Source organism: Mandrillus leucophaeus, unplaced genomic scaffold, assembly GCF_000951045.1.
Source record: "Mandrillus leucophaeus isolate KB7577 unplaced genomic scaffold, Mleu.le_1.0 Scaffold129, whole genome shotgun sequence".
Lineage (NCBI taxonomy): Eukaryota > Metazoa > Chordata > Mammalia > Primates > Cercopithecidae > Mandrillus > Mandrillus leucophaeus.
Window position 1 is genome coordinate 1,003,046 of NW_012101243.1, and position 10,896 is coordinate 1,013,941.

A 10,896-nucleotide genomic window follows, 5' to 3' on the forward strand; every position below is an offset into this window, starting at 1 on the left:
CACCACCATGCCTGGCTAATTTTTTGTATTTTTGTAGAGATGGGGTTTCACCATGTTGGCCAGGCTGGTCTCGAACTTCTGGGCTCAAGTGACCCACCTGCCTCACCTCACAAAGTGCTGGGATTACGGGCGTGAGCCACCACTCTGGCCACCAATTTTTCTATTGAATAATTTTTCTATTGAGCTGAGTTCTTATATATTCTGGTTATTAATCTCTTGTTAATGAAGAGTTTACAAATATTTTCTTTCATTTAGTAGGTTTTCGGTTCACTTTATTAATCGTTTAGTTTACTGTGCATAAGCTTCTCAGCTTGATGCAATCCCACTTGTCCATTTCTGTATTTGTTGTGTATGCTTTTGAGGACTTACTCCAAAAAACTTGACATTTCTCAGCACAGCAATATTTTTCAATTAAGGTATATGCATTGTTTTAGACATATGCTACTGAATACTTAACAGACTACAATATAGTATAAACATAACTTTTGTAAACACTGGGAAAATAAAAATTATGTGTGACTAGCTTTATTTGTTTTATTGTAGTGGCCTAGAACTAAACTGGTAATATCTCCCAGGTATGCTTGTATTTTCCAATAAATTATCAGCAAATGATCAGGCCAGAAGAGCCTCCTTACCCAGTGCTTTCCCTTTCCCTTTGTGGTGTCCAGATTCTGGGCCATGAAGCTGCGGGCTCATATGGACCCCTGGCTTGTGTGAGGACCCACACCTGGTAACAGCAAATGCCTTGGGTGGAGAAGGTTCCTGGGAGGTGTCACTGATCTCCTCACTGCAGGGGCATTCTGGAAGAACAGGATCAGGAAAGAATGAACAACCCTAGATAACAGTGGTGCATTCCAGAATCAATCTCATCCAACCAACAAGCCTCCTTTTCAAGCAGCACAAAGGCTCAGGGACAATTCAACCAAAAAGAGGTGTGGAGAGCAGATGCAGGGGCCCAAACGCCCCTCTTCAGCATCGCTCCTCTCCTCTTTTCCTGATACGATTGTTTTTCTAAGCTAGAAGATACACTTGAGAATAAAACGTGGCATCCTTTAAGTCCAAAGCCAGAACACAGATTTTTCTAAACATTTTTGTGAGGGCTAGACACAGTTTTTAAGAAGGGAATCCTTTCTCGAGAGGGCTCAAAGATGTGTTTTCAGAGTCATGTGTGTGAACAAATACCGTCATTCACCTGCACATCCGCTTACACTTCGATGCCTTCATCTGTACCATCCTGAAGCAGGGCACACTGGCCAATGCAGCAAGTGAGAAGGTTTTTCAATGCCAGCGGGACTTTGTAACACCTGGGTGAGTGGGCGCCTCCCCTTCCAGGGCCCATACTAGATTGAGCCCACAGTCCTGGTAAGGGACTATTGGTCCTTCCTCTGCTCAGCACAGGCTCAGAGACCATAATGGGAGAAAGCAACCGCTCCCCACTCATAGTAAGGAAACCTAAGTGAAACCCTCAGGAAAAAAAATTACCAGGTTTGGTTTTCTTTTTCTTTTTCTTTTTCTTCTTTGGCTTCACTCTCACAAACTCTTTGAATTTCTTCTCTTTATTCTTTTCCTTGTCCTTTGTAGCTAGAATTAAACACAAATGTTGGCATTTTAACATTTTGTTTTCAATGCTGGGGTGCTTATTATTTTCCTAAGTAAGCATGTCCAGTGAGCCTGGCTCTACCTGGGAAGTCTGGAGCAGACTGCCCGTGGCAGAGCCATGCCTCCATCACTTAGCCTTTCAGTCCAGCTCAGCACACTCTGGCCCACTGCCTGTCATTGTAAATGGATTTCAGTGAAACACACCATGCTCACTGGTTATGTGTCTTTCACACTTCAACAGCAGAGCTGAGTAGTGAGGACAGAGACCTTATGGTCCCCAAGGTTGAAAATATTTATTATCTGGCCCTTTACAGACAAGTTTGCAAAACTCTACTTGGATCACTGCTCCTCAACCCTGGCTACATACTGGAATCACCTGGGGATCTGATTTTTTTGTTGTTGTTTTCATTGCCATGTCACCCAGTGGCACGATCTCAGCTCACTGCAACCTCCGCCTCCTGGGTTCAAGCGATTCTCCTGCCTCAGCCTCCAGAGTAGCTGGGACTACAGACACATGCTACCACACCTGGCTAAATTTTGTATTTTTAGTAGAGACAGGGTTTCACTATGTTGGCCAGACTGGTCTTGAACTCCCGACCTCAGGTGATTCAGCCGCCTCAGCTTCCCAAAGTGCTGGGATTATAGGTGTGAGCCACCGCGTCCAGCCAGGGTTCTGTTGCTTGTTTCACTCTTTTTTTAAAAATCGAGGTACCATTCATATAACATAAAGTTATTTTTAAACGAACAGTTCATGCCTTCCAAATACCAAAACTTTATCCTCTCTACTCTACAACAAAACTCCTTAAGATGTCAATCCTCCCTGTCCAAACTTCTCCCTTCAGGGTATTTCCTAATCACAATCTAAAAAGCTTCCCACCTACCACTCTACTGAGATCAGTTTTCAAAATTAATAGCCTCACCATTGAAAAATCTAGTTGTAGCCGGGCATGGTGGCTCATGCCTGTAATCCCAGCACTTTGCGAGGCCAACGTAGGTGAATCACCTGAGGTCAGGAGTTTGAGATCAGCCTGGCCAACATGGCAAAACCCCATCTCTACTAAAAATATAAAAATTAGTCAGGCGTGGTGGCAGATGCCTGTAATCCCAGCTACTTGGGAGGCTGAGGCAGCAGAATTGCTCGAACCCAGGAGGCAGAGGTTGCAGTGAGCCCAGATCACACCATTGCACTCCAGCCTGGGCGACAGAGTGAGACTCTGTCTCCAAAACAAACAAAAAAAATCCAGTCATTTCTTCTTCTCTTACCAAATATACTTGTAGGATTTCAAGTAATTCACCATGCCTTACTTTTTACATATCAACAAGAGTTTACACGTACATGTATCCTATGACCTTGCCATCCACTACAACATCTCCATTCAAGAGAAAGCATCACTTATGTCCACACAGAGACTTATACATGAAGGCTCATAGCAGTTTTAGTTGTAATCGCCCCAAACTGAAAACTGCCCAAATGTTCATCAACAAGTGAATGTGCAAATAATTCATGATGTATCCATACAATGGAAAACTTATCAGCAATAAAGGTACAAACAGCAACATAAGTGAATCTCAAAGTATGCTGAGTGAAAGGAGCCAGACAAAACAAGTGCACACTGCAGGATTCCATTTCTATAATAGTCTACAAAATGAAAACAAACCGGCTGGGCATGGTGGCTCACACCTGTAATCCCAGCACTTTGGGAGGCCAAGGTAGGCAGATCAGCTGAGGTCAGGAGCTCAAGACTAGCATGGCCAACATCATAAAACCCCATCCCTACTAAAAATACAAAAATTAGCCAGGTGTGGTGGCTCACGCCTGTAACCCCAGTTACTTGGGAGGCTGAGGCAGGAGAATCGCTTGAGCCCAGGAGGTGGAGGTTGTAGTGAGCTGAGATCACGCCACTTCACTCCAGCCTGGGCGACACCGCAACTCTGTCTCGGAAAAAAAAAAAAAAAGACAGAAAACAAACCATAAGTAACAGTAAGCAGAATAGTGGTTGCCTGGAGCTCAGGTGGAGGGGAGAGGTGGGAAGGAGGAACTAAAAAGGGGCATGAGGAAAGTCTGGGAGGAAGTGGAATATGTTTACTATCTTGATTGTGGTGATAGTTGGGTATAAACATATGTTAAATCTCACCAATTATACCATTTAAATATGTGCAGTTCATTGTATAATTAAGTCTCAATAAAGCTATAAAGAAAACAATTCAGTTGCATTTAGTACATTCACAATGTTGTACAACCACTTTGATACAGTTCTAAGAACACTTCCATCACTCCAAAGTAAAACCCTTTACCATTAAGCAGTATTTCTCCTCCCCTAAACTCCTCCCCTCAGCCCCATCAACCTGCATCTGACTCCATGGGTTTATCTACTCTGGATATTTCATAAATATGGAACCATACAATACATGACCTTTTGTGTCTGGTTTCTTTCATTTAGCATAATTTTTTCAAGGATATCAGGATTTTTAAAACACTTTCCAAGTGATTCTGATACGGAATCAAGATCTCCATAAAGCAGGTGTGGGGCAGGGTAGGCAATCAGATTCCATTTTAACTAAGCACTTGTGTGCAAGGAAATCACAAATATCTCATTTAATTGGTGTGCATATCATTCCCTTTTTACAGGCAGGGAAACTGAAGCTCAGTGAGGTGAAATCACCCACCTGACATCACATAGGTATTTGAAAGCAAATTGGTCTGACTCTCCAGCACCATGTCTGCACTGCACCCAGGCCCCTCTCCCAAATGAGCACTCGGGAACCATCAGAAAGGAACAGTGGGCTGTGCCTACTGACTGGCAAGCCTGGAAGCTATAGGCAGAGTTGATGTACTGGCTAGAGAACATAGGACTTCAGGGTATTTGAGCTCCTTAACTGTTAAAATATCCTGCAACTAGAGAAGAAAGTCAACAAACATGAAAGCTAGGAGAGAACTTAGACCAATTTGTAAAAGCACTCATTTTTGAAACCAAGGCCCAAAGAAAGTAGATGGGCAAAACATGGTCAGATGCCTCCTGAATTTCAAAAAAGCTATCAATAATTTTTACTTTTCATTGATCCTGGGAACAGGGTCTTCCCCAAACATAAAAACAAAACTCATTTTTACAATTTCTTGGCTACCACCGTATTATTAGCCATGGTTTCAATTCATTTCGTCAACAGATACCATGCATATACTATCTTCCAGGCACATTCTAGGGAGGAGGGATACGGCAATGAACAAAGACAGATAACACCCCCTGTCCCTCACAGAGCTATATTCTATTCAGTTGGTACAAAAGTAATTGCTGTTTTTGCCACTGAAAGTCACAGCAAAAACCACAATTACTTTTGCACCAACCTAAAAAGCTGATGGGGCAGCAAACTATGGATAGGAGGGAATTTCCTCAACTGGATAAAGAACTTCTTTGCAGCCAACTTCATACTTAATGGTAAGAAATTGGATGTTTTCCCCTTAAGATCAGGAACAAAGCAAGGTGCGTCTCTCACTACTCCTACTCAACATTTTACTGGAAATCTCAGCTAGTGGAATAAGCCAGAAAAGGAAATAAAAGCTCTACAGATTGAAATGGAAGAAATAACACTACCTTTGTTTGCGGATGATCTGACTGTCTATGCAGAATATCCCAAAGAATTGATCAAAACAAAAATTGCCAAAACAGCACTTATAGCAAGGTTACAAGATACAAGGTTAATATACAACAACCTATTGCTTTTCTATATGCCAGCAATGAACAACTGGAATTTGAAATAAAGAAATAGCAAGGAGATCTGTATGGCTCCAAAGGAACTGAAATTAGAATTAGGTTGAGTGAGGGAAAGAAGCAGATGGAGGCTAGAAGCAGATCATGATGAAGGGCCCTGTGAGGAAGTTGGCTTTTACTATGAGTGATTTAAGAAGCCACTGGAGGATCTCAGCAAAGGAGGGATATTATCTGTTGTACCTTCACCCCCAACCCCCCACCACACACACACAAACTGCTCCCTGATCCAGTTTTTATTTGTAAATTCAGGTTTTAGTGACCTCCAACTAAAGTAATTATACCCATCAGCTTAGTGAAATGCTAACAGAATTTATCCTGTCAGTAGCAGAACTGCCTGAAGCAGCAACATAATCGAGGTCCTAAATCCTTGAGACTGAGAGGGCAAGATGTAGAAGAAAACTGCCCAATGCTAGGGCATGCCTGGTTATCTGGCTAAAGATGGTGGTCATTTGTAAACTCCAGTGGCACAACTTGCAGGCCCTAGAGAAGACACAGAGAATTGCCCAGCAAGGACTGAGCTAAGCCAGGTAAGTCCCTGAGGAACAGGGGTAGACAAGGTGACAACAGGCAGAAATCCCTAGACGGCCATGTGCACAGGAAGTCTCCTGCAGGGAGGCACTCCTATTTCCCACTCCAGGGCCTGGAATCATAAAAGACAGCAGAGCCTCAAGGTGAGAGTATGGGCTTCACAACAGATCCAAATCATAGCTCCACCACCTGTTAGAGCTGTAAATACTGGTTCAAATTAATCCATCTCATCTGCACTTTAGTTTCTAATCTATAAATAAGGCATTATAGATGCCTAATATGCCAACATTAGAGCATCCAAATTCTTAAAACAAGTACTTCTAGACCTAAAGAAAGACTTAGCCACCTAATTTTAGTGGGGGACTTCAACACCCCACTGACACAGCATTAGAAAGATCATCGAGGCAAAAAACAAAGAAATACTGGACTTAAATTTTACACATGACCAACTGAATCTAATAGACATCTACAGAGTACTCCATGCAGCAACGACAAACTATACATTCCACCCATCTGCAAATGGCAAATAACCTAAAATTGACCACGTGCTTGGCCATAAACCAAGTATCAATGAATTCAAGTCATTGAAATCATATCAACCATACTCTCAGACCACAGTGGAATAACAGCATAAATTAGGCATAACAGCACCCACCTCACAGGGTTTAGTGCTGATGACTAAATAAGACAATACAAGTAACAAACTTGGAACAGCGCCCAGCACGAGGTACTCAAATGTCAGTTGTTACTATCTTGCTTGCAATACTCTTTCCCTGGAAAGCAGTGCTGGTCACTGGTCTGCTGTCAGCTCTCTCTCTGGACAGCTTTACCATTTGTTCCATGACCCACAGAGCATGTACTGGCTGTACAGCTTCCTCCCGGCTGCCGTGACTGGGTTGGACAAAGAGTGACTTCCTGCCAGGGCTCTGGATCAGAGAGCAGCTTGTCGCCTAAGCAGGGCGAGGCTTTCCTCCAGGATGGCCACTTGTCCTCTCCCCAAGCTGCAGGTGTCCATCAAGAGAAATACCAGAGGCCTTCTTGCTCCTCCATACAGCTGACTCTTGAGTATTCCATCCAATCACTGACTTATGAGAGCAGATGGACAACGGTCATCAGACCGCTGCTTCCAAGAGGGAAAAGAATAACATCACCACCACCTATGGGGTAACTGCTTGTACACCACAGAGCAGAGCTCAGCCACGAGGCTGGGACAAGCAATGACCAGAGCATGTTCTGATCTGCATAAGGGGGTGGCAGCTCAAGGGCAGAACAGAAGCAGATATGGGCTTAGAGGGGTTCTCTCTGCCTGTCAGAGAAGCGGTACTCAGGGCCTGCCAGTGTCATTTCACCATGTCTACCTTCCCAACCTCATCTCCTATTAGTCCCCTACCATGGGTGCCACCCAGACACCAACCCAGGACGGCCCTCCAATAACCCCTCCCTCCTCAAGCCCTGCATTTTTCTTAGCTCATGTGGTAGACGTTGCAACACCCTCCCCAACACCATTTCTCCACTTCTTCCATAGGAAGAGTTCATGTTCCAGGTTCCCTTGAGAGAGGGGTGGCAGATGTTCTGCCTGTGGGATATAAGAAGTGATGTGTGGCACTTCTGGGTTGTGCCCTTAAAAGAAAGGAGCATACTTTCCCTTCCCAGCAGCTGAAAGATAAGCAAGCAGGGGGAGCCATTTTAGACCCCAAAGAAGAGCAGCACCTGGGGCCTGGTGGAACAATGGGGAGAAAGCAAGGCCCAGGAACCTTCAGAGCCTGAGCAGAGCCACCACAGGTAACTTGCAGTTCATCCTGAGAGGAAAATAAATTTCTCTGGTTTTAGCCAGCTATGTTGTTATCTCTGTTATGGCACCATAATCCATATTCCAATTAAGCTCACACTGCTCTCTTTGTTTAAGAGGAGGAAGACATGTTCCTGCGATAAGGCCAGTGTAGTCCCATGAGAAAAGCTGTGGATGGCAACAAAGAGGTACCCACTCCAGTGCCCCAAGGTTCACTTTGGCCTAAAACTGAGATTTACCCAGGGTGAGAACATGACCCAAACAGATGTAGCAATAAGTAATAATAAGCACAGGAGAGGCCCTCTTTGACACTAGAAAATCCTTTCTGAGTCTAACCTGTATTCAGGACTGAACTCACCTACACAGAAAGAAACCCAAGGGAGCCTGAGCTGGCTCCTGGAAGAGAATTTATTAAGTGATGCTGGTATAGTGAGAAACCTCATTTGGAAAAGCAAATCTAAACTGACCTTCTAAATTCACTTTGCAACTAAAGGCTTGGCTGAGAGCAGAAGAACCATATGAGTAACAGGATTACAGAAGGCTGGCGTCAGAAGGGACACCTTAGGGACAGATGATTGGTTTATTCCCCTTGATGCCTCTGAATCCTTGCTATGCCTATTCCTGGCACAGGGATGCTTTTCCTCTTCCCCGGCTTCTAGTCCAACTCCTATCTAGCCTCACTCCTCAAGGCATGGGTTAGTCTGCTCAAGCTGTCATAACAAAACATTACAGACTGGGTGGCTTAAACAACAGATATTTCTTTATCACAGTTCTGGAGGCTGGAAAGTACAAGATCAAGGTCCCAGCCTATTTGGTTCCCAGTGAGGCCCCTCTTCCCAGCTTGCAGAGAGCTGTCTTCTTGCTGCATCTTCATATGGGGGGCTAGGGGGAGCTTTCTATTCCCTTAATCCCATCATGAAGGCTCCACGCTCGTGACATCATTTAAACTTAATTATTGCCAAATACCATCACACTGAGGGTCAGGACTTCAACAGATGAATTTTAGGGAGGAAGGCAGGACACAATTCAATTCACAGCAAGGCCTAACTCAAATGTCTTTCTCCTCTCAACAGTCCAGCTCCTACCCTACAGGCAAAATCTGAATCTGTGTTCCCACAGCACTTTACATGTTCCTAACACAGAACTTAGCCTTCTCACGTTGTTTATGAGCTTTTCTCCCCACATGAAAGGGCCTGGTCTCATGCACACCTAATTCTACATCATCACTTTAGAAATGAGGAGATCAGCCAGGCACAGTGGCTCACGCCTGCAATCCCAGCACTTGGGGAGGCCAAGGCAGGCAGATCACCTGAGGTCGGGGGTTCGAGACCAGCCTGACCAACATGGAGAAACCCCGTCTCTACTAAAAACACAAAATTAGCCAGGCATGGTGGTGCATGCCTGTAATCCTGGCTACTCGGGAGGCTGAGGCAGGAGAATCACTTGAACCCGGGAGGCGGAGGTTGCAGTGAGCCAAGATCGCACTATTGCACTCCAGCCTGGGCAACAAGAGCGAAAAAAAAAAGAAAGAAAGAAAGAAAAGAAATGAGGAGATCAGATCTGTGAAGAGACCTGCCTGAGATCACAAAGGGAACAGTGGCAGGTTGCTACTAAGATCAGTCTACGGGCTCTCAGACCAAAACTACTACTTCTGCTCAAACTTACTGGCCCAGAAATTGAGGAGTCCAAAACCAAGAAATTTCTGCAGGGTACTTTCGAGTCCCAATGGTTCTGCTAGAAGCCCCAGGAATCTCCATCAGAGAAATCCATTAGAACCCAAGTTTGGGACCACTTGAGGCCCAGAGTTCAAGACCAGACTGGATAATATGGCAAAACCCCATCTGTACTAAAAATACAAAAATTAGCTGGGTGTGGTGGTGCATGCCTGTAATCCCAGCTACTTGGGAGGCTGAGGCAGGAGAATTGCATGAACCCTGAAGGCGGAGGTTGCAGTGAGCCAAGATCACGCCACTGCACTCCAGGTTGGGCAACACAGTGAGATTCTGTCTCAAAAAAAAAAAAAAAAATCAGAGCCTTCAGCATAAAGGGGGTACTTTTTTACAGTTACTATCAACATGCAGCACAAATCCTATAATATTCTGTTTTTCACTTAGGCAGAATGTCAAGTTCACATTGCCTGTAAACTAAAACATAGGTTGCCTGGTATCAGAGTCTCACTCTGAAACGTCTCCCCAACTAAACTCCCCACACTGTCTGAAATTCCACCCTAGAGATAAGGGCTTTCTCAGAAGCCTGAGGTGAAACCAGGATACTATTAAGTTGGTTCTGTTCTTTCAAATTTTTGGTTATCAGATTAGTCAAGTATCCAGTAAAACCCTGATAAACTGGGGCAAGGCTTTGATGGGAGAAAGGTAAGGGGTGATGCCTGGAAGAGGGGTGCCTTCTGGAGAGCTGGGGCAGAATGAGGCAGCCACACTACAGAATCTTCAGCATACACTGCTATGTTCACTCTCACTGATAGCCAGCTACGTGATAAAGGCTGCACATGTCTACTGAGCCCCATCCACATATGATAATACCGAGGCTCTTGCTGGTTAGTGGCACAGTCAGGGCTGGTGGCTAGGCTTTAAATTTTCCATCTAGATCACAGCAAGATGGATGGTCTAGTTCCTTCGGTCTGGTAACTGCTAAACGTATCAGCAATGAGGCATGGGAGATACATTTGGGTAATCACCATGTTGTCTAGGAGGCTGTGTCCACCTGACATGTGGGCGGGGGTACATTCCTTCCTGGCTGCACAAATCCTGCCCTCACTGAGAGGGTACAAAAATGATCAGGCTGTGCCCTCACTGAGAGGGTACAAAAATGATCAGGCTGTGCCCTCACTGAGAGGGTACAGAAATGATCAGACAGTGGGTGAGTGGTCTGTGCGGCACATTCTGCCACCAAATTGATCAATTTTACAAAGAAACACTTTAAACAAATTAAAACATAAAGATTTAAAAAACCTTTTGGCAACAAGTTAAAGCACAGGGATTTAAAAGACTCTCGTTTCCCTTAAAGCATTTTATAATTGTCCACCCCTACTAGTTTAGTGAGTATACAGCAGGCCTTATTTTTATTTATTTATTTTGTTTTTTTTTTTGAGACGGAGTCTCACTCTGTCACCGAGGCTGGAGTGCAGTGGCCAGATCTCAGCTCACTGCAAGCTCCACCTCCCGGGTTCACGCCATTCTCCTGCCTCAGCCTCCT

The 10,896-nt window shown here is 44.6% G+C and overlaps 1 protein-coding gene across 2 annotated transcripts in view; it reads right to left on the minus strand.

Moving 5' to 3' along the window:
- The window catches only part of PHF20 (PHD finger protein 20), a 228,733-nt gene that overhangs the window by 46,301 nt on the left and 171,536 nt on the right, over positions 1–10,896 (minus strand). For both annotated transcript variants that reach the window (XM_011972373.1, XM_011972374.1), the window contains exons 11-12: positions 1,483–1,581; positions 636–800 (exon numbers count right to left, since the gene is read on the minus strand). In XM_011972373.1, the coding sequence (XP_011827763.1) occupies positions 636–800; positions 1,483–1,581 (264 nt within the window). The remainder of the gene's footprint in view (positions 1–635; positions 801–1,482; positions 1,582–10,896) is intronic.